General features: G+C 37.9%; 1 protein-coding gene across 1 annotated transcript in view; it reads right to left on the reverse strand.

The window, feature by feature from the left end:
• LOC139165376 (complement factor H-like) overlaps positions 1-24,819 on the reverse strand; it is a 37,562-nt gene that overhangs the window by 6,295 nt on the left and 6,448 nt on the right. Inside the window, exons 3-6 of the mRNA XM_070748565.1 lie at positions 24,499-24,681; positions 20,292-20,498; positions 15,865-16,044; positions 2,023-2,205 (exon numbers count right to left, since the gene is read on the reverse strand). Coding sequence (XP_070604666.1) covers positions 2,023-2,205; positions 15,865-16,044; positions 20,292-20,498; positions 24,499-24,681 — 753 coding nt within the window. The remainder of the gene's footprint in view (positions 1-2,022; positions 2,206-15,864; positions 16,045-20,291; positions 20,499-24,498; positions 24,682-24,819) is intronic.

Here is a 24,819-nt window from a genome sequence, read left to right on the forward strand (position 1 = left end):
TAGTCTTATATAGTCTTATATATTATAGCAACTTTATAAAGTATAGCAATTTTGGTAGACACAATTAATTATAATATATTGAAAAACTGTATTTACATTGTTATATATTGTTTATAGTATTTGATTGGTATTAGTAATTTTTATAAACTTTAATCTTTATATATTATTTTATGAATTACAAACCTAACTTTAGTAAGTATTTCTTATGATTATATGGAACAGAATCTATAGTATTTTAGAAAAACAAAACCAAATCATAAAGGAAATGGCCAACTACCAACCTAGAGGGAGCAAAAAACCAACCTCAACAACATCAGGGAATACAGCATCTCCAGCCTCACAGAGCCAAATAGATGAGATGTTAAATGCAGAAAAAGAAAAGGAGGGAACCCTATTAATGCAGAATATGAACAGCACTTTAAACATAATGCAGGAGACAATGATGAAACTGCAAGAACTTATTACAAATAATCACAAGGAGTTGAAAACTGATATATTAAGATTGGAAAACAGACTGGAATCAACCCAATTGGCAACACAAAAAAATGAACAAAAAATAGTAGTGGTGGGGGAAAAAATAGAACAAAAAGAAAAAAAATAGAATATGTTGATCAAAAAATAAAAGACTCCCACAGAGAATTAGAAAACTCCTTCATCCAACTCGAATTAGAGAGATGCTCATATTATCTGAGGTTCCAAAATGTAATTGAAATAGAAAATGAAAATCTAGGGGAAATAATGACAACTATTGTGACGGGGATGTTACAACTTAGTAAGGAAGAGGTAGTAAACGAGATGGATGAAAAAAGATGGCAGTCTTTATGGACCGGCACTGACCAATCCAGTTCAGTGACATCATCAGTGGGTCACTACTGGTTCTATGGAACTGGTCCGAACTGGGAGGAACCCACCCCTGCTTCACTGACAACAATTAGAGAATTGTCATATTTTAAGACTTCTATAGAGTTATAAAATTGTGAAAGTATTTAGAGCACAGGCGTAATTATTTTTATACAAATGCTATCAAACACACACACACAGAGATTTTTAAAATGTGTTTGATGCAGTGAATTGTTTTAGTTGCAAGATATATATTAAAATGTATTATCACATACCGGTAATTTTGATGTTTACTACCTTTTTCTTTTTTACTGTTCCTTAATAATTGCCATTTATTCATTTACTTTATATTTGTATACTTCCCAATACAATTTATACTAGGCCTCAGATATTTTTTGAAACAAACCTAAATCTCCTTTGCACATCAAAACACATCACCGTGTCTTCAAAAATAAGAAATATAATGAAAACATTTTTTAATTGTTAACAAACTTCATCTGAAATATTTTTCTTCAAATCAAGTCACCTTTTTATTGAAAATATTAAATACATCAAATATAAATATATTAAATATTAAATAGAAAGGTAGAAAATTGTAATATTCTTATTTTGCTTGTGCATTATAGACCTTGTCCCAAAATAAAATCATGATTTGATGTTAATCTTACAGGATAATTACTTTATACATATGTATAGGTATTATGATTAAACTGTTCATTATAAAAAAAGAAAATATTAAATATATCTAAGCAATATAAAACATTAAGTTTAATAAATAAATGATAGGCACATAGGCACAACTATATGTATATACATAAACTTTACCTTAATTCCCAGTCACAGCACAATTCCCTGTAGAAATATGGATCTCTTTTCCTCCCTGCTGCTAAATTATCACTAATTCTCATTTAGAAATACATACATACATACATACATACATACATACATACATACATACACACATACACATACACATACACATACACATACACATACATACATACACATATATATATATATATATCAAAAACATGTGACACATACATATACACACACACACACACACATATGCATGTGTGTGTGCAAGCATACCTGTGTATACATATACAGCATAAGTGCACATATACAGCATGGTAAGCAATTTCAAGTCAGGCAATTTTAGTTAACCTTCCTAAAACCTACCTGGCTGGATACATCTTGGAGCAGGTGACCACCCATTTTTTGTGCAAGTAATTGTTGATTGCTGGTTTGCAGGGGAATATCCACGATCACAAGTAAATGTAATGTTGTCACCTTCTATGTACTTTTTCCAGACATTATAAATGGTATGACCATGATAAAAACGTACATAAGGATCACACGTTTCTAAAAGCAAAAAAAGAGCAACATGCTTACATCCAGGGCCGCTGATACATGGGTACTACTGGGAGCCCCGTACCGGGCCCGGTGATTAGAGGGCCCCCGCATTAATGCCATCAATCAGAGCTTCCCTTTGGTAAAAGAAAAATAACCCGGATGAATGGATGTGAGGGAAACTCGAGGCGCCTTCCCAAAGCAAAAGAAGGGAGGTTTGTTGTCGTGTGGGGCTGGTCTTCAGAACCCGGTTGTAACTTATACCAGCATTTCCCAACCGGTGCGCTCCTGCTCGATGCCGCGGTTTTCGGCGCTCTCCTGCTGGGCCCCAAAGAAGAAAGGCAGGAAGAAGGAGAGCTTCATTCTTCGCGCCTTTTTCCCGCCTTCCTTCTTTGGGGCCCAGCAGGAGAGCGCCGAAAACCATGGCATCGAGCAGAAGCCGGGGGACAGCTGTGAGCAGGAGCCCCAGGACGGAAGTACCACCAGCGGCTCGCCCAGCTGGAACTTTCCTGGTGTCGGTGGCAAGTGTCCTTTGTGGCCCGGTGGGAGGGCACTGGCGGTAGGAGGGGGTGGCTTCAGCAGCCGCAGGCAGTCGCGGGGAGATGGCGGCGATGAGAGGGAGCTTCAGGTGGCAGCGAGAGGGAGTGCTCTCTCTCTCTCAGCTGACTGCAAGCGGGAGCCCTGACGTGCGGTTGGACGTGCTGCTGGACGTCGTACATGCTGGTGCTGCGGGCCTGGCATATATGGTGTCCAGCAGCACGTCCAGCTGCTGCCATCAGGGCTCCCGCTTGCAGTCAGCTGAGAGAGAGAGAGAAAGAAAGAGAGACATATAAGAGAGGCAGAGAGAGAGAGAGAAAGAAAGACATAGCAAGAAAGAAAGACAGCAAGAGAGGCAGAGAAAGAGAGATAGAGAAAGAGAGAGAGAAAGAGAGACATAGCAAGAGAGGCAGAGAGAGAGAAAAAGAAAGAGAGACATAGCAAGAGAAAAAGAGAGACTTAGCAAGAGAGGCAGCGAGAGAGAAAAAGAGAGACTTAGCAAGAGAGGCAGAGAAAGAGAGACAGAGCAAGAAAGAAAGACAGCAAGAGAGGCAGAGAAAGAGAGATAGATAAAGAGATAGATAAAGAGAGAGAGAAAGAGAGACATAGCAAGAGAGGCAGAGAGAGAGAAAAAGAAAGACAGACATAGCAAGAGAAAAAGAGAGACTTAGCAAGAGAGGCAGAGAGAGAGAGAGAGAAAGAGAGAGAGAGAGAGAAAGAGAGAGAAAGAAAGAGAGATAGCAAGAGAGGCAAAGAGAAAGAAAGAGACATATAGCAAGACAGTGAAAGAGAGAGAGAAAAAGCAAGAAAGAGATAGCAAGGGAGACAGAGAGAGAGAGAGCAAGGGAGAGAGAAAGACAGAGGAAGGGAAGGAGGGAGAGAGAAAGAGAGCAAAAAAGAGAGGAAGAAAGAAAGAGGGATGGAGAGAGAGAAAGAAGGGAAGGAAGGAAAAGAGAGAAAGAGGGAGAAATAGAGCGAAAGGGAGGAAGAGAGAGGGGTTTTTTGTCCAAACTTTTCTTTAGCCCGCCCCCCCCGCCCCCCTTTCAATGTTCCCCAGGATTTTGAAAATATGAATAATGTGCCGCGGCTCAAAAACGGTTGGGAAACACTGACTTATACAACGATAGAATCCCTGTATTATCAGAGGGTCTCCAACCTTGGTGACTTTAAGACTTGCGGACTTCAACTCCCAGAGTTCCCCAGGCAGCTTCACTGGCTGAGGAACTCTAGGAGTTGAAGTCTGCAAGTCTTAAATTCGCCAAGATTGGAGACCTCCTGCTCTATCTACACTGCTCAAAAAAAATAAAGGAAACATTAAACAACACAATATAACTCCAAGTAAATCAAACTTCTGTGAAATCAAACTGTCCACTTAGGAAGCAACGCTGATTGACAACTTGGAGTTTATATTGTGTTGTTTAAGTGTTCCCTTCACTTTTTTTTGAGCAGTGTACTTTGAAATTAACTTGGATACCACGGGCTCGTTCAGACCTGCGTTCACCGATGGGCGTAAAAACTAGATCGAAAAGGATATTGAGATGTGAAGCGATATGAAATTGTATTTGTTTGTTTTTTAACAGCTCCTATTTTAATACCACTGATAACTACACAACCCCCTGGATAATTAGAATAGAATAACAGTGGGAAGGCACCTTGGAGGTCTTCTTGTCCAACCCCCTGCTTAGACAGGAATCCTACACTACTTCAGACAGATGATTTTTTTTTAAAAAAGTAGTTATTATGTAAACATTAAAAAAATAAGATAGTACATAATCTATCATTTTACAATATACTTATTTGTTTGTTTAAATTTTGTATTTTCATTTTATAAAACAAGCAACAAAACAACATAACAAACACCCCCCCCCATCCCTTTTCAACTGTTATCCTCACAGTTCCTTCTTTATATAGTTATATGGCCTGTAACATCAGCGGTTATTACAGTGATCCCTCGATTTTCGCGATCTCGATCTTCGCGAAACGCTATATCGCGATTTTTCCACCCGATGACGTCACTCTCTTCCTTCCTTTCTCATCTTTCTTTCTCTCTCTCTTTCTCTATCTTGCTTCATCCTCTCTCACACTCTCTTCCTCCCTCTCTCATCTCTTTCTTTCCTTCTCTCTCTTTCTCTATCTCTCCCCCTCTTGCTCTCGAGCGGCGGGCGGTGGGCGAGCGGCGGGCGGGCATCAGCTAGGAGCCGAAGATCGGAGTTTCCCCTTTGCATGGGCGGCGGGGAAGACCCAGGGAAGGTTTCTTCGGCCGCCCAGCAGCTGATCTGGTCGGCAGCGCGGCGAGGAGCCGAAGATCGGGGTTTCCCCTTTGCGTGGGCGGCGGGGAAGACCCATCTTCGGCTCCTCGCTGCTGCTGCGCTGCCGAGCAGATCAGCTGCTGGGCGGCAGAAGAAACCTTCCCTGGGTCTTCCCCGCCACCCACGCAAAGGGGAAACCCCGATCTTCGGCTCCTCGCTGCTGCTGCGCCATCTGCGCATGTGCGGCCATGGAAAAAAGGGCGCGCATGCGCAGATGGTGTTTTTACTTCTGCAACCCTACATCGCGAAAAATCGATTATCGCGAGGGGTCTTGGAACGGAACCCTCGCGATAATCGAGGGATCATTGTATATGATTATTCTATAGTTCCAGTAAAACTAAGGTCAAGTTGTTGCTATCATAATCTTATGAATAAAGTTAATTCTGGGAACATCGGGTTTTATTTACAGCTATTTTCAGATGATTATCTAACATCTTCTTAAAAACTTTTAAAAAGTAGTTTTAAAATGGCGGGGGAGGGGCAGACACTTAGGCTGTATGGGCCCCCAAAATTCCTGATGGCGGCCCTGCTTACATCATTTATGGTTCTTGGAAGACTATTCATATTCTGCATGATATCTAATTCACAAAGATAACAAGGTGTGCAGAGAAGAGGAAGCTGATGAAGAAGAACCCTATTTTTCTGTTTATATTTTATCAGACTCTTTTACCTCTCTCATTTAAGGCTTTAGCACACTTTTTTTTTGTGCAAACTGTAGGCTTCAAAACAACCTTTAGAGTCGCTTGAGAAGAGACAGCAGTGCAAGCATCAGCCTAGCAGGCAAAACAACCCAAGAACAGGCTGACATCTCTGTAGGATGTTACTTCATTAAGGTTAAAGTAAGGTCAGGACAACATCTGACCTGTTTTCTTTATACTTGGCAATATCTACTACAAAGCGGAAGAATTACTTACTGAAACACTTTACTTCTGGGACATAACGGGAATTCCTGCATGTTGCTGTTTGCTTGTTTGCAGGCAGAAAACCAACAAAACAATGGAAATGAATTGATTGTCCCTCCCATTTTGGAAATCGGTCCGAAGTCATTCTTCCATTTTCTATATCTATATAATCACATCCTTTTCCTGAGGAGAAGGCATAGGGGGGGGGGAGTAAGGCACTCCCCAAATTCAGAATATTCTATCAATTCATTTGCTTTGCTTTATTCTGTGCTAGCATCAGAGATGAACCTGTTATTAAATGTTATAGTTTGCTCTAGTGCAATATCAGAATCTGATCTGGATTTCTGCCTTGGATCTAAAGAGAGAACAGAGAGTGACAACGAGTGATGTGGTCATAAAAGGCCCTTATTGCTTCTGCTTACAATCTGTGAGGGCTGTGGGGAGAATGGAATGATATTGATTTGACATCTTCAGTCTTATACTGTAAAATGGGACAGAACTTCTTTCTATTGTTTTATCACTGCACTTGGATTTATCAAGCATTATGATTCTTGCTGTTTTTGTTATTATTATATTTTCATCTTGCCTTTTCATAAATAAGTCAAGGTAGCAAATATAGCTATACTTGAGAGGTGGCATTCAGCCAGTTCAGATCAATTCAGGTGAACCTGAAGTGGCAACCTGCCCAGGAAATCCCATCCTATATCGCTGTGTTTTTGATGTTGCATGCATGTCTTTATGGCACATGTGAGGGAATTGCCATGCTGTTTGATGTTGCATAAATGCATAGATGGTGCAGTTGAGTGAATTGCCATTTTTTGTGATGCAGCGCGCATACACGGATGTGGACTGCACTAATATTTCTGGTACTGGGCGAACAGGTTGCTACTAATGTTCTGTCTAATATTTTTTTGTGTGTGGGTGGAAAAGTATAATGTCTGAGTGGCACATTTTCATGCCTGAGCACCTGATTTTTTTTCACAGATGTCAGCCAAGACAACTTATTGTGTAATTATTTGGGGCTCGGTGCTGGGGCAGAATAAGGTCCCTTCCCACTATGCTATTCTGTTATTCTGGTTGCCTAATTATTGACATCACTAGCTTACAAAGATTCCAACTGAAATTAGCATGATCAATAATTTAAAGAACAGAAGACTACAAACAGACAAACTTAGATCAGCCGATCTGCAGGGGGAAAAACCATGTTAAGCTTGTTTATATCTTATTTGTTAACCAAACTAATTTATGAGTGGAAATTATAGATTTAAAAGATATATTTGCTCCAAACTAGTATATTATGTTCACAGAAGGCTTCATTTTAACAGAAGGCTACAATAGTTTGCATGTTTCTTTGGCTATAAATGCCAATGTCTTGCTAAATATCAGTCTAGTCAAGTATCATACATTTGCTGATTCCTCCAGTTCAAAGTTTGGAAATGTAAATTAACATATTACTTAATGTTCAATTTTATAAGAGCTCTGTTTTAAGAGAACTGTCTGAGACAGCTTATCTACAATTTTGTTCAGGAAACTCTCTTTACTGCCCAAAAGCAATATCAGTAAATTTGACTAAGCCCAACATTTATTGCAAAAGCTGAGTATCTCAATATACCTTTTTGTGACAGTTTCCATCATTTTGCAACCTGGAAGTGAGCCTGGAAGTGAAATCTGAGGCATCTCTCTGGCCACCCCACCCCTCCCCAAACAAACTCACTTGGAGCAATTTCTCTGGCTCCACATTTTGTGCCCGGTTCCATGCTAAAACAAAGAGATCCTATCATTATTAATCTGAACTGGACAGAAGGTTCATCCAGATTGCAATAATCTGAGCTAATGATGGAAAAGTCTCAGCTATTTTCAATTGATAAATTATGGTTACTTTAGTCATGTTTTATTCAATTAAACAATTGGTTTGGCTCCGTGGGAAACTTACCAACCTATTCCATAACAATAACAATTGGGGGATACTTAATCATTAATTGTAAAATCTTTCTTCTACAAGATGATATTTATCTTGTATAAGAAGAAACCACACTCTCTCAAATAAAGTAAATATATTCATATTAATTATGTAGAACAAATGATAAATGCCAAAATTCATACTATTACAATATTATCCTAATCTTTGTATTGTTTTAAACTCTTGATTTTTATAAATCAAATAGTTATCATCAAATTTTACTATTGTTATGTGCAAACCAACATACAAACCAACATTCACTCAGTTCAAAGGGAGCTTGCCTTTAATCAAATCTCATATAACTAACTTATAAGATATATTTGCTTATTTCAAAAGGAAGCAGTATACAGAGAATTCACTAAAAACAAGAAAAACAATCAAAAGCCGAACAAAAATCTGCAGTACTCATAATATTCTGTTATATATTGTTATGTATTGCACTGTACAATTCCTTGAAGCAGTCTGGCTGTGTACAACTTTGCAGCATCAGTTTATGTGGCGCAGGGACATAAGGACTGGTTGGGGCACAGAGTTGAACATTTGAGCATGATCCCTGTATAAAAGAAGAATTCTAATGATTTGTGACATGTTGATTGTAAAATCATTTTCAGTTACTAAAACTCAAAAGTCAGCAGGACTCACATTAACAATCCTCTTGGATGTGATGATTAGTTGGAAGAAAAGGTTTAATTACACAGGGTTAAGTATGTTCCCATTTGAAGTAACAATATTTATTTTATTACAAAATTACCTCTTTTGTTACTAGAAATGAATCAAGTTTAAATAGGTAACTTATTTTACTTGTAAAATATATCGCCGGCTTGCTTGAAGGGACTTCTATTTCTAAGCAGTAGAGAAAGCCACAGCCACCTGAAGCATCTCCCTTTAAGAAAGATTTCATTTTCATGCCCTTTACCTTCTGAAAGTCCCTTCTACCCTCCCGCCCCTTCTCTCAGTGCCTCTTTTCTATGTAGAGGAGGAGCTGCATTCTTGTGGCGATTGGTTTAGCCTGTTGCCAACCGGGCAACTGAGGGGCGTGGCTAGGCATGAGCCGGCTAGGCTCTAGCAAGAGCAGAAGTGGCTGTCCAAGTCAAAGCTACATTGTTGCCAGAGACGTGATGTTTCCTTCCCTCCCACCCTATGCATCACGACTGTGCAGCATTAGAAAATGCTGCATGGCAGTTTGTTGTTGGGTGCACGGCCGCGTGTCCACACAGCTTACAGGGAACAGTGGTTGCTGTTTGTTTGTTTGTTTGTATATAAACAAACAAACAAATAAGCCCTGAAGAAAACCTGCACTCCAGAAAATGGTGTTAGAAATATTAGTCACAGTTTGCACAAAGTGAAATCTGTCAATATTAGCCTCAACTTGCACATAGTGGAAACTGTCATAGCGGAACGTGTCATAGTGAAATCTGCAATCAAGAATGCAGTTGCACAAAGGACTATTAAAGCCTAAGAGGTTCAATTTGTCTACTAGATACTGGGGAATGATTGGATTAAATGCCAAACTGAAGTCAACACATAGCATTTGCACAAAACTGTTACTTTCCTTCACATGAGCCAAGCCCAGTTGAAGAACAGAAGAAATAGCATCCTCCTCTGTGGAAAGATTTGAATGGTAAGCAAACTGAAATGAGTCAAATGCTTCAGGAAAGCTACATACAATAATGTCCTTTATCAGCCTCTGAAAACATTTCATAAAGATGGATGTAAGTGCAACCGGACGGCAATCATTCCAGTGGTGGGATTCAAATAATTTAACAACAGGTTCTCTGCCCTAATGACCATCTGAGTAGGCATGGCTGGGTGGTCATGTGACTGGATGGGCATGTGACTGGGTGGGCATGGCCCACTCGATGTCATTCACATTGAAGGGTGCCTGGCCTTGCATGGCCTCTCCTCTGCACGCCCATTCCACCCCTCCACTCTAACCCACTCCTTGTCATGCCAAGCTGCTGTGGAACCTCACTAAGTAGAACCATCATTCTTAGAGTGTAGGTCATTCTGCCAACTGTGAATCTTTTAACAATTGTGTTATCTAGCTCTTCTTTTACCATTTTGTGAAAGAGAACCAGACTGTTTGGAAGTCTTGTTATATTATGTCTGTAGCTAACCAATCATCTATTGCACTAACAACTTTATCAAAGGAGAAGATAAATCTAGTTTGAATGACATTAAAATTTGAGTATACTGGTTGGGTTCACAGAAAACAGTGAACCACAGACAATTATTTTTTAGCCTATTATAAGGAACCCAATCATAATCTTGTAACAAGTATTTTTTTACATTCATGATTTTCCCTCCCCATCTTTGAGGTGAACTAAATAGCTTTTCATCACTTGGTGATTCAAAGTAGTTTTGATCTTTCCCATACCTACTCTACTTCTAAACCTTTAACCCTAATCCTAATCCTGTGCTATATAACTTCCATAATCTCCAACCAATGTACCAAATAATGAACCAACCCACCTACCAGTTCTGGCTTTGTGTGATGAATTATACAGGTCAGCCAACCCAACTAATTTAATGCAAAAAATGATTTAGCTTAAAAAATACTAACAAATACTGCCATGGATTAAGTTATGCCTTGCAGCTCTCCTGGGCATGTTGTCTCTAGATATTCTCAGTTATCCAGATTGTCCCAATCATGCATTTTCAAAAGGAAACTTTGCTTCTAATCCAAGAAGCTTCTTTAGTTCTGACCTAATGGTGGAGGACAGAAGGATTAATATTCCTTGCAGTCATTTAGTTTAATAGGCGTTCCATACAGTGCTGCAGCCTCAGTATAGCCTCTATTACACCTAAAAAGCCTTATATTTTTGCACACAATTTTCACATACAAAAAAAGAAACCCCACCCACAGAGACCAGTTTCAAGAGAAACCATTTTTTGAAGATTAAACTCTTTTAAAGCAATCCTGCAGCGGCTCTCTAAATGGCCTTCCTTTCCTGTGCTGAGGATCCGAATGAATCCTGAAAACCAAAGGGCCTTTCTCTCTCCTTTTAGGAGCAAAAGGGCTAAAGGACAAGAGAGGTTGTTTTTTTCCCCTAAATGACGTGGTTTGCCCAGGACACTCCTTTATACTTTGGGGGTTCCCCTTCCCCTCAACAATATGTAGCATTGTGCTTGCATGCCCTGGAGCCTAGCTGCAGCTGGAGTAAATCAGTATTAGGTAGCTAAAAATGCCAAATACCTGGTAGACTACAATAAACCATACTATTACTAATAAAAACAAATACATACAAAGGCAGCATTGGGAGGACAGCATAAGTCTTCCGGCATACAAATCCAATTAATAATAATAAATAAGCTGAAAAAACAGTGATCCATGTAGTTAGCTGCTGCAAGAAGATTGCACAGATGGATTACCAACAAAGTTATGACAAAGTACTCATAATGATGCATTGGAAGATTTATTGATTTATTTACTTGGATTTCTAGGCTGCCCTTCTCCAAGGGATTCAGGGCGGCTTACATAATAAAATGAGTACAAAACACAGAGTTTCAAAAAGCCAAGTATAAACCTAAAACCTTTTATTGGCAATAAGGCATTTTAAAATGCTGGAATTACTTGTTAGAATTTTGATTATTTGTTTTAATAAATACCACTGAACCTGTTAGAATTTGTGCAATGTTGAGAGTTAAACTGAACATGCCACCTACTGGTGAATGGAATAGAGATTATACTCATATAACCCTGTGGAAAATACTGATAAGACAGTGAAGAAAGTGGAAATAAATAACACCTGCAGGATTGCTATGCTACCTACTGCTCTATATTATACTTATCTACTTCATGATTACTGGAACTCTAATGGTGAAAACACAGAAGATAAATTGACTTTCAATATCAGTAGTTATGTTTGACCTTATAGAGTGGATTGAAGGAGACATTTGGAAATCTTCCTGGATTCCCTAAAAAGAACTAAATTCACTAATTATGAGACATAAAGTATTCCCTGAGGAGCAACATCAAGATTGAGTCAACAATTTCCATATTGACTTTCTGAGATCAAAGATAATTGAGAAACTGGGGCTACTGAGCTATATTTAGACTTATCAAAGGAAGAGAAGATGTTTTAGTTGGGGGAAATAAGTGGGTTGCAAAAAAAATGGTGTCGATGTTTCAAAACATTTATGATGTTATGATAAGGAATCACAGGGAAATAAAGTATTTAATGCAGTGGTTCTGAACCTGCGGGTCAGGAGCCCTTTGGGGGTTAAATGACCATTTCACAGGGGTCTCCAAAAACCATGAGAAAAGACAAATTTCCCTTGGTGTTAGGAACTAAAATTTCTATTCTGGCACCTTGAAAGATATTTTTACAATCCGACCAATTAGGCATTTACAGTGGGTATGTCTCTCTCTAATCTTCCTGTCAATCAGCTTAAAGCTCTGTTGGGAGAATTGGCACTACACTTGTGGTTGGGGGGTCACCACAACATGAGGAACTCTATTAAGGTTTCACGGCATTAGAAAACTTGAGAACTACTGATTTAATTAATAACATAAGTGTGAAGTTAGAAAGTGTTCTACAAAGGATAATAAATAATGATCAGAAAGCCCAGGAAATAGAGGAAATAATAGAGAGAACAGGGGAAAAGATAGAACAGACAAATCAACCAATAAAACAAGAAGATATGGAGAAGGCAATAAAGACTTAGGAAATAATTCAGGGAAAATACATGCTAAAAGACCAAAACATGATTCTGGATGAACAGAAAGATATTCTTGAAAATAAAATAGAGCCTTGGGCAGATCCTCTTGAGGCAGTCAAAAATAGTAGAGATGGAAGAAATGCTTAGGTTAAACAGGAAAGATGTAGATAGAGATGAAGACCCAAGATAGGAATTTGGGAGACAAGTCAAAAACAAATAAGAATTAAAATATGAAAATAGGCAAGAAGATGGATAAATGGGCAATGATGGATAAAATCTTTTATAGCACAAGATTGCCCTTACTAGGAGTTAGAATAGAGACAGAAAGAAGAAATAGGGGGAATAATATTATACATATTTCTATATAATATATTAAAATTACCGTATTTTTGGAGTATATGACAAATTGAAGTATAAAATGCACCTTAGTTTTGGGAAAGGAAAATAAGGAAAAAAATTCTTCCTCTGCCTACCACTTATTTGTCTGGCCAATGTCCTTAGCCTGGTCAACTTCAACACATGAGTTTTTTGGTTGTGAGCATGCGCACGCCCTCTCTCACTTCACACATACTGCATTGGGTCTGATAAGTATCTTCAAAATCATAGCTAATCATTGGAGGGAGCTCGAGTGAGTAAAGCAGGTGACAAATGGAAGCAGTAAGACAAGGCATCAGATATAACGGGTTGCAATTTTGGGCTCTGCACCTCACATTTTCAGTCTCCAAACACTCTGTTTGAGAACCATTCAAGGCTTCGGGGATCACCAAATCACATTGCCGCCAATCGCCACCTGAAAATGCGATGTGACTGAGGAGAAAAATGGGGCACGTGGAGGCCTAAAATGCGATGCATGGGGGTGGCGATTGGCATTGATGTGCTTTGGTGATCCCTGCAGCCTTGATCGGCTCTCAAATGGAGCATTTTGAGGCTGAAAATGCAAGGCATAGATCCCAAAAGCACAAGACATTGTCTGTGGCAATCTCTACAGCCAGGAAGAGAATGTGTGGAGGCCGAAGGGTGGGGGCCAGTGGGTGGGTGGGGCTACATTCGGAGTATAAATTTTCAGCATGTTTTATGGGGGGGGGGGAGTGCATTTTATACTCCAAAAATACAGTAATAGCTAGATATAAATATTAGATTTTGAAAGATGGCAACACTATGAATGTTTTAATGTTATTGTTATTGTCATTAGAATGGTGGATTAAAATGCTGAACAATTAAATAATGAAGGCCAATATTTTAACACAAATGATGTAAGTAACAAATAATACTAACACTACTACTTGAATTCACTGGGATGATACCCTGATGCCTCACTGTTCATGTATAGATATGGATGTATGTTCAAAAATAATAAAGAAACAAAGAAACAAACAAACAAATAAATATTTTTTTAAAAAAAATAGAGTTGTAAGTAGTTTTGAGTGAAATTCTTGCATATTGGATAAAATGACCAAAATTGAATATCTGGTCATAAATGTCATATTGATATGCAAAGCACAAATTAAACAGCAATAATAATAGCTCTTAGACTTATATACTGCTTCATAGTGCTTTACTGCCCTCTCTAAGCATATTACAGAATCAACATATTTTCCCCAACACTCTGGGCTCTCATTTTATTGATCGTAGAAGGATGGAAGGCTGAGTCAACCTTCAGCTCATCAAATTCGAACTCCTGACAGTGAACAGTGAGAATTCTAACCACTGCACCTCCACACTTCTAAATGGAGAAACTTATGATCAATTGATGCAACTTCCTGTTACTCCCATTTGATCCTGAATATAGAATCAAAAGCTGCCTTAAGATCAGTGACGGCAACATACATTGTTGGTTGAATATTTTTCAAACAATGCTATAGGACCAAACATTGGTGCACATATCTTCTCTAATACCATTAAATAAATAAAGCAACAAGCAAATAAAAATTATTTATAAACAAATGTCTGTATACCAACGAGGAAATTAATTTGTTTGTGCAGTTGTAATACATTACTCTTTCCCTTTTCTCTGTAAAGCTATGCATACCATACTGTAATGATCAATGTTTCCAGCTGTTTAGCAACTTTAAGCACTGTTGGGCTGCTGCTCCAACCTGGTAGGAAATTTCAGGATGTGCACACAACTGCTGGTCCCTGAAGTGCACATGTGTGCCTCCGTGTGAGATTTGCCTTCTTCACATGCACAGCAAGCAAAATCTCAAATGAGGATTCTCACATAAGCGAGATTTTGGCAATTTTTGACGATTTTTGCTTCTGCACATGCGCAGAAATCTCACTCATGCACACATCCACGCATGAGATTTCACTTGCTGCGCATACACAGAAGCTAAATCTCATGCCAACAGACAATCCCGCACCCCCTGGAAGCACACACACTCACTACACCCTCGGAGGGCGCACCAGTAGCACTAAAGACAAGCAGCCCTTCACTGACTTTCATCCTTGTTGTTTCTTTTATTCAACAGAAGGTTCACCAGCCTATAATTTGTATTTATTATTTACCAAGTGAAAATAATACTGGCCATATATACCTCTCTTTTATGACATGTATATCTATTTGCCCATGAGTTGGCCTATAATCTTGGTTATTCTTCTTCATTTGATAAGCAAATGTTACACATTTTGTTTAGAGCATGTTACTTGCATGGTTCCCACATACTGTATCTAAAAAGACTCTGTTTAAGATAAATTTGTAGAAATGCAATGATGCAATTTTATCTATTCTGCTCTCAGAAAAAGTGATGGTGAACCTTTTTTTGCTCGGCTGCCAAAACTGTTAAGTCGGAAGGAACTGGAGTCAAAGTCGCCAACAACAACAGCTTGTTAACTTCTGACAGGAATGACATGGTGAGGAATGACAACTCAATATATAGCCGGCGCAACAGTAAGACCGGCCAATTGACTAGCCAGGAATCTCCCACGACTTCTTTAACAAGCCAGCAACAGTATAGCAACCAATCAGACTGCGCAGTAACCCCAACCAATTACAACTCAGTATGAACATAACACTCTTTTCCCCTTACATTGGCACATGCGAAATTGGCGAAGTAGGCAGGTCTACACCAGACTCGCTCAGATCAGCAAAGAGGAGACACGCCCTGGGGCCTGGCCAGGCCTGAACTGCCCAACTGGTTGTCAGCTGTGGGAGAAAATCTCTGTGTCACAGACTACCCCAAAACAGCTGGCATAAGGAGACACCTCGCATGCCCTCAGATATGGCTCCGTCTGCCACACTTTATACAGAATTAAAAATATCAGCCATTCTACTTTCATTGTAATGTACAGTAGTTCTACTTACTGCTACATTTTGGTGGAGGTGACCATCCATTCTTTGTGCATTCAATCACTTTTTCTCCATTATCTGGTTCAAAAGTAAATCCAGTGTCACAACGAATTTGAATTAAATCCCCATCCTGATACATAGTTCTTTGAGGTCGGAAAGTACCATTAGATATTCTTGGAGAGTTGCATGTAATTTCTAAAGAAAATAAATAATGCATTGTATAAAAAAGGAAAACTCATATTAGATTGTAGTTATTGCTTTCCATAAGTATAGATAACAATATCATTACTAGTTTTATTATCTATATACCGGTAGCACCAAAAGAACATGTAAATCAATAGACATACATACTGATGGGCACGAATAACTTAAAACTACTATTTTAGAATCTAAAATATACTGTGAAATTAGTCATTTTGATTAAAAGTGCTTTTAATAGCCTTGTATTTATTTGAAAGATCATAAATAAATTGAGAAAGTTGTTACTAAAGATTCCCTTTATAATCTCAGAAAATGTATCTCCCATATTTAACTCCTTACATAATTTATATAAATAACTATGGTTAATCTTATCAAAGACTTTATACACATCTAATTTCAAAATTCTCAATTTCCTGTTAGTTACATGGTAGCATTGTGCATCACAATGACAGCAGTTCTTATTGGTTCACTTATCTTCCTTCCCTTTACAAACCCATATTGATCTTCCTCAATGATTTTTGGCAAAATATTCTCAATTCTATTCTATCATAAATATTTTATAATCCTGATTTGCCAAACTGATAGGATGATAGGAACCAGGGTCCCTTAAATCCCTGTCCATTTTCAGGATGATGACAATCTTTCACATCCTCCATGTCTGTAGGATATTATAAGTTTGAATGGAACCCTTTGATGAATAAGAATTGCCACACCTTTACTATTTTGGTTACCCCAAAACTCATATATCTATTTCTAATTATTATCAAATATAAGTTTATCACTACTTTGATGTTGTTTATGTATTTCTGTTAAAACCATAATATCCACCCGATTATCCCTGGCCATCCTTAATATTTTATAACATTTCAAATTCGATCCCAATCCATTCATATTTAAAGCCATAATAGTCCAATCACTCCTTATCTATAATTATGTTCCTTTTTCCTATTTGTAATTTTCCTAATTTACTTATTTTTCTCCTTTTTACCCTGCTCACACACACCCACCCCAAGATCCTACCACCTTGATCCCTCTCTCCTCTAGGGAAGGGCAACAAGTTGAATACTTGTCCTTCTCTGAAGGCACCAATCCTGATTACACCTCCACCATCTGGCTCCCTTAATAACAATTTTTTAAAGTCCCCTCACTCCCTTCCTTAATTCTTCCTTTAACATTCAGTTCTTTTTGTATTCTGCTATTCCCTTCCCTCCATAAAAAGAAGAAGGGAAACCTGACAGAAAGAAGGCTCCAAAAAGCAATTACAAAAAAGAAAGAGTCATTGACAAGTCTTCACTTCAGCAATTTCTTCAATTTCTTGGTTTTTTCCCTTTTTCTCTTCTTAAAGCTGCAATATGTGCCTCTAGGACCCTCAGTTGTTCTTCTCTTCCCTTCTACTCCAGCTTTGCCTGAAGGGTATCCTCTGGAGTTCTCCTTCCACTTGAATCAGTTGTTATAGTAGCCCTTCTTCCTTCAACAGCTGCAACTCTTGCCCCACTGGATTCTCCGCTTTCTCCTCTTTGATCTCTCCATTCTTCAAATTCTATGCCCAGTTGTTGCAACAAATTTATTCCCTCCTTAAATGTGTGCGCTCTATACATCTGATTTCCTTAATACACCAGAATGGCTGCAGGAAATCCCCATGTAAATTTGACAACATTCCGGAACAAAAGAGTTATAATTGGTCTCAATGCAGTCCTTTCTGTAGAGTCGGCCTAGAGAGGTCCCTTAAAATTCTTATCTCATTTCCATCATATTTAAGATCTGCCATCATAAATGTTTATAAAGCTTTTCAGTTTTCCTTTCACTTGCAAACAAAACAACAATATCTCTTTGTCTTTGCGGGTCTCTGTGGCCGATACTTCAATGGGCCCGCTCAATGTCTTGTTCATCACTATCTACGTAATTTGCTTTGAGCCCTTGTTGAATTGCCTCAAGTAATCTCAGTCCTTCTCCAAATCCAGGCTTAAAGTCATGAAAATGTAAGTTACGTCTCCTCTGTTGATCTTCTAAATTTGCTATTCTGAAATTTTGTTGTTTTATAATATAGAAACATAGAAACATAGAAGACTGACGGCAGAAAAAGACCTCATGTTCCATCTAGTCTGCCCTTATACTATTTCCTGTATTTTATTTTAGGATGGATATATGTTTATCCCAGGCATGTTTAAATTCAGTTACTGTGGATTCACCAACCACCTCTGCTGGAAGTTTCAATCGTGTCCCCCCTTTTCCTTCTGTCCTCCAGACTATACAGATTGAGTTCATTAAGTCTTTCCTGATACGTTTTATGCTTAAGACCTTTCACCATTCTTATAGCCTGTCTGTGGACACCCCCACTGTAAATGCCAGATTGGTTGGATTGTAAAAATATGTTCCAAGGCACCAGAATAGAAGCTTTACTTCTTAACACTATGGGAAATTTGTCACTATGGGTTTTAAGCAAACCCTGTGAAATGTTCATTCGATCTCTAAAGGGGTCCCAACTGCCAGGTTGAGAACCACATGGATAATTCTACATTATTCTACATGGATAATCATGCTACAGAAATGGCATGTATGCATAAACAAACCAACATATCCACAAAGTTCTTCTGATACTTGTGGTGGAACTGCTGGTTCTGTGAAAGATGGAACTGTTAAAATTGTGAAACGTCCCTCATTAGACATTCACTCCTCTACTAGTACCAAGATCAAATGCAAAGCAATGTTTTCTAGCTGTAACTCAAAAAGTTCCTACATTCTTGTTAGCAACTACATTGGAATTTCTTTTGGTCTTCATATGTTAACAGTTTATAAATCTCTTAAAAACCGAAATCTGTTCTAAGTCAGGTCTGAAGTTTATTGTCGGCAAAACTAATTACTGATTACATTCAATGATATATCAGATTTTTAAAGAGATTAACAGAGTTGGAAGGGACCTTGAAGGTCATGCAGTCCAACCAATTTAATACCACCGACAATACTGCTACCCTTCAAAAAGACCTTGACCACGTAGCAGAATGGTCTAAAACCTGGCAACTTCAAATCTCCACCACTAAATTCTCTGTCTTACACATTGGTAAAAAGAATCAGAATACTAAATATAAACTTGGAGGAATTGAACTTACTGATAACCCTCAATCTGTCAAAGACCTTGGAGTACTCATATCCAATGAGTCCTAGAGCCCACTGCAACAACATTGCCAAAAAGGCTTTAAGAGTTGTTAACCTAATCCTATGCAGCTTCTTCTCTGGTAATTTTGAACTGCTAACAGGAGCTTACAAAACATTTGTCAGACCAATCCTAGAATACAGCTCACCTGTATGGAACCCACATTGCATATCTGACATCAACACAATTGAGAGAGTCCAGAAGTATTTCACAAGAAGAGTCCTTCACTCCTCTTCTCACAACAAAATACTTTATTCCACCAGACTTGAAATTCTTGGTTTAGACAACTTACAACTCCATCGTCTCTGTTCCGATTTAATTATAGTTCATAAAATCATATACCAAAATGTCCTAGCTGTTAACAACTACTTCACCCTCAACCGCAACAACACAAGAGCATGAAATTGATTTAAACTAAATGTCAACCGCTCCAAACTTGGCTGCAAAAAAATGACTTCAGCAATAGAGTAATCAACGCCTGGAATGCACTACCTAATTCTGTGGTTTCTACTCCTAACCCCAAAACCTTTAACCTTAGACTATCTACAGTTGACCTCTCCCCCTTTCTAAGAGGTCTGTAAGGGGCGTGCATAAGCGCACCACTGTGCCTACCGTCCCTGTCCTATTGTCTTCTTTTGTTACTTTTTATCATTACTTATCTAATGTTTTATTTGTACAAATTATCACTGTATAAACAAACAAACAAACAAACAAACAAATAAATACCCCTACCCAAGGAGAACCTACATCTGCCTTTACCTAGGATGAAACTCAGAATCTCCTCATTGTGAGGCAAGAGCTCACAGCAGCTGGCTTATATTATTATATTATTATTATATGTAGATATATTACCATACATATTGATGAAAATATCTCAAGGATACAATGTGGAAGTTTTTGAAATAATTTAGCCATGAAATGACCATAGGCGTGTCTTTCATTGCACTACTCCCTTTCCAGCAATCTGCAGTCCTTCAGGTTTCTCCAATTTCAACGATATCCTGAAAGTTTCCATTGGGCCCTTGCCAAATTGAAAAGTGCAGTGCATCCAGGGGTAGCAGGACTATGAAACTAAACTTTTTAAAGTCACCTTTGCATTTAGGAATCGCTGGTGGTTTCCCATCACAATGGATTACAAAAGTTGACTGGGAAGAATTTGCTGCCAGGACATAACCTGTTATACAGGTGAGCTCAATAGAATGACCATGTTGCACAAATATATTTTCAGGTGCATCTAGTTCATCTTTAACTTTTGTCTTCTGACTTTCCAGTTCAGTCCTGGGGATCACACAGGGATCTTACATGAAAAAGAAAGGAAATTCTGTCAGGTTCCAAATGCATCATATTATCATTGCAAAATTCTATTAGTAGAATTTAGCTTTCTTTTTCTTTATTTTTTATACATTTTTTTATTTTTTCACACTTCACACTTCACATCAATACATACATACATAATACATATATACATACATACATATATGTATATATACAGTACTTTATTATCTAGTCAGACATAATAATCTTACCCATATCAAGTTGTTTGTCTGTTTCCCCCATTATGTCATGTCACTCCCCTCTGTCTTACCTCCCTCCTGTTTCTCTACCTTCTTTCTCCTTCTCTTCCATCTTCTTCCTACTTCCTCTTCTCCTTCCTCTAACTTCCTCTTCCTCTTCCTCCTCCTGTCCTCACCTCTCTTTTTTCCTTCTCATCCTTACTTCTAATCTCCTTCTCTTTCCTATCTTCATTCTTCCTTCTCTCCTCCTCTCCTCTATCTTCTCCTCCCCACTCTTATTTCTTCCCTGAGTGTATCCATTTGTAATCTATTTTATGGTTAATAGACAAGCAACTCTTCTTTCGAGTTTTTCTCAACCTACCATACTAATATTAATCTTGTGTCTTTTCTATGTCAAAACCATTACACATATTAATTATTCTATATTTTATACTACTTTACTGCTACCTCCTAAATACATAATTTTGTGACCTGGTCTCACATCTTTCACCAATGAGAGTTTCCTCCTGTTTCAGTTGGTGTAATTTATCTTCTAGCTTTCATCTACTACCAATTTCACTTCAGAAACAGAAATGAAATTGAATATAAAGGAGAACTGATTCAGGCAAGCCCAATTAAATGATCTTTCCATGGAGAGAGCATGCCCAGATGCCGTGGTGACAGAGTCCCACACACTCCACAGGGAAATCCTGAATCCCTGTTGCCTGGGGTTTTGGTTCTATCAGAACCAAGCCAGAACTCCCTTGCAGGGGCAGTGAAGAAGGGGACGTTGTCAGTGATTTATTTTGGGATTGGCATACCCCACAGAAAGCCAGCTTGGGGACTCAACCAGCAGTGGAAATCAGCTTATTTAAGCTGTCCTAGTTGTGGTGGCTATGTAACGCAAAGATTGGATTGATTTTGAGAGTTGTAAGTCATCTGGGAAGGAAGGAGATTTAAGTGACTTAAGACCAAAACCATGAAAAATAAATTACCCATAAAAATAAGAAAGCTACAATCCAAAAAAAAGTTTACTGTGGTATAAAAATAAAGCAGGCTATGTTACAACATTAAAAGCCACTATAAAAATGTGTATCATCAAATAAAGAATGAATGTACCAACTATCACATTACTTATTTAGTTATGATAGGTTATAACTAAAACCCATGATGAGGAAATTTTGGACTTAAATAAACCATGAATTAAGAAGTTATTGTTTTAATCTATATGTATTTTTACTGTTTTATTTATGGAAGAAATATACGAAATTCTAAACAAAAAAAGAAGGAAATTTTTAGATTGTGTGATAATGCCATTTGCTGGCAGAAGATTTTTGTTTGTGAGAAGCTGCATATTGACTGCACACCAGTGTTTGTTTGTTCAGCTATTGACCTTGAAGTGAGAACATATCTGAATCAGCATAGAATACTGGCTATTTTGCCTCCAACTATGATAAAAAAGAAAGGGCCGTTATTGGCTGGAGGTTTGAACTCCGAACAAACTTCAAAGCTTATAGTAAACATCAAAATGCCACCCCGAGGCTTTGGAGAAAGGTGGCATACAAATCTAATCAAATAATAATAATAATAATAATAATAATAATAATAATAATAATTATTATTATTATTATTATTATTATTATTATTATTATTATTATAAAATGGTTACTGTATCTGGGAACGATTAAAGTGACTTTTACTAGGCTGTTGGAGAGATATTCTTAGACAGCTGGATTTATTGTAAAGGTTTGCCTCCTCTGATACGGATGGTATGGATATGGAGGATTTTATACCTTTCTTTAAAGACTTTTGTAAAGATGTAATGAGAGATCTTAAGGAATTTAGAGATGGAATTAAGGAAAAAATACAGGGAGCCTTGGATACAAAGAAGGCTTCCAAAAAAGATTGCAATAAGGATAATTGATTCGCCAATTGTTCAGTTCCGGTAGCAGCTGAGGAAGATCGGGGAAAAGGTGAGCACTGCTGTGAATGATGGCTAAAGCATCTATAAGACCCTTAGAAATCCTTTTATCTATTCCTTTTTTTATCTTTGGGAATTACCTGCTCATTGAGGATCTGGGTTTGGAGTTGGAGGAGCCTTAGCTGCCTAGAAACTGATCATAGATTTGCGTTGGTAGTAGTTGCAACTCTGCAGTGCTGGAAAGATGGCAGCCATGCAATGGAGAACAGCTGAGGAAACAAGAGGCAGTGAAGGAAGCACACAGAGGAGCTGAGAAAGACCGTGGGTATCTGAAAGACCAGGCTGCACCCCAAACACCCCCACTAGAGATGCTTCTGAGAAAGCCATTTGTGGGACCGGCAGGTGAGAGTGGCAGAAAGAGTGGCAAGGCAATGGCAAGGATGGCAGAGGTGAGTGGAGACACAGGTGAAGGCAGAAGACGGAGCTTGCGGTGCCCTCGCGGGAAGGAGGAAAGCCCCAGGCAGACCTGACCAGTGGGAGCAGCTGGAGGAAGCAATGGGGGCACAATTGTTAAACATTTATATGTTATTAGCAGAAAGTTTGATTATAAGTAAAGTAAAGGCATGGAAGCTTAAATGAGAGGGATTGCTGGGATTTGATTATTACGTAATAATTGATGTTTGTTTTTATTTTTGGTATTATTATAGGTATTAGCTAATGTAAGTAATATAATAATTGATAAAACATAAGACTGTTAGGAATTTATATGAAATAAAAGGAAGAAATATAGATAAATTGAATGGAATGTATCATCAAAGGGATATAAATTGATATAATTGATTAAGCTTAAAATTGGTAAATATCTCTAGGTTATCAGAAGAAAGATTGACAATAATGAAAGCAATTGTTATAAGATGTATAAATATATGTAATCTGAGTAATATTAAATGGATTTGGATTTGGATGAAATTTAGAATTAGTGAATACATATTATGCCACTAGGAGAAAGTTAAGCTAAAATGAAAATGAATGGAATTAAAATGAATGATTAATTTGGGAATTTGCTCCCCATTAGATATGTTAGTAAACAGAAATTACATGTAGAGAATTTATAATTTCAATATAAGTTAATGTGGCTTTATTATTGGCTAAGCGTTTTCAGTTACTAAGAAATTAAATAAGATTGGAAAGGAGATACTATGGCTTGGATTTAAGAAGTTAGAAATATTATATTAAACACATGAAGGAATATTAGTGGTAAATGTAATTAAAGGATAATTGATTTATCTGGATGAGGACTTAAGCAAACACATACTGAAGGTTAAGAGCAGTAGTGGGTTCCTAGCGGTATGGCTAATTGTGTGCAATTCCACAGCTCTGGCACACAAGCGTGCATTTGAGCGAAATTTTGTTTTCTGCACCTGTGCAGGTAGAAAAATCTCACACGGGGACACCCATGTGTGTATATTTTGGCGAGGATATTTGCTTCTGTGCATGTGGAAAAACACATATACATGCATCCCCATTTGAGATTTTGCTACCTGCATGGGTGCAGGAAGAAAAAATTCACTTGAATGTGCACTTGCGCGCCAGAGCCATGGAGCTGCGCACAATTAGTTGTACCAGTAGGAACCCATTACTGGTTAAGATATAATAGAATGTACAGTATATTCTTTTAATAATACTGTATTTAAGAAGATAATTGTTTAAGCTGTATTGAAGGTATATGATGTTGTAAGCATATTTTTTTAATGGTGGAGAAAAATAAAACACTTTTTTTTTTAAAAAAAAAAAGATCTTTACGCAAGAGAGAAAAAAGTTAGTGAATTTTAATAATTAGAAATGCTTCTGAAAATTGAATGAAAATTTTCTTTCTTACTTACCAAGGCAAACAGGCACCTTTGTCCAGGTCCCATTGTCACAAAAAGATCTCTTCTGGCCTTCCATGGCATAGTAGTTTTGGCATCTAAATTCTACTGAAGAGCCAGATTTATACTGCTTCTCAGATAAAGTAGTAATGTCTCCATTCTCAATCCTGGGTGGACCACTGCAATTTTTTCCTCTTTCTATTAAATAGGAAAAAAAAAACAATAGGCCAGCTGATTTGTTGCTGACGTTCCTTAAAATAACAATTGCCCAAAATATAGTTTAAAATTATTAGTATTTTTAAAGTGGAATCCTTTCATAAGTTATTACTTATTTAT

The sequence above is a fragment of the Erythrolamprus reginae genome, chromosome 3 (genome assembly GCF_031021105.1).
Source record: "Erythrolamprus reginae isolate rEryReg1 chromosome 3, rEryReg1.hap1, whole genome shotgun sequence".
Lineage (NCBI taxonomy): Eukaryota > Metazoa > Chordata > Lepidosauria > Squamata > Dipsadidae > Erythrolamprus > Erythrolamprus reginae.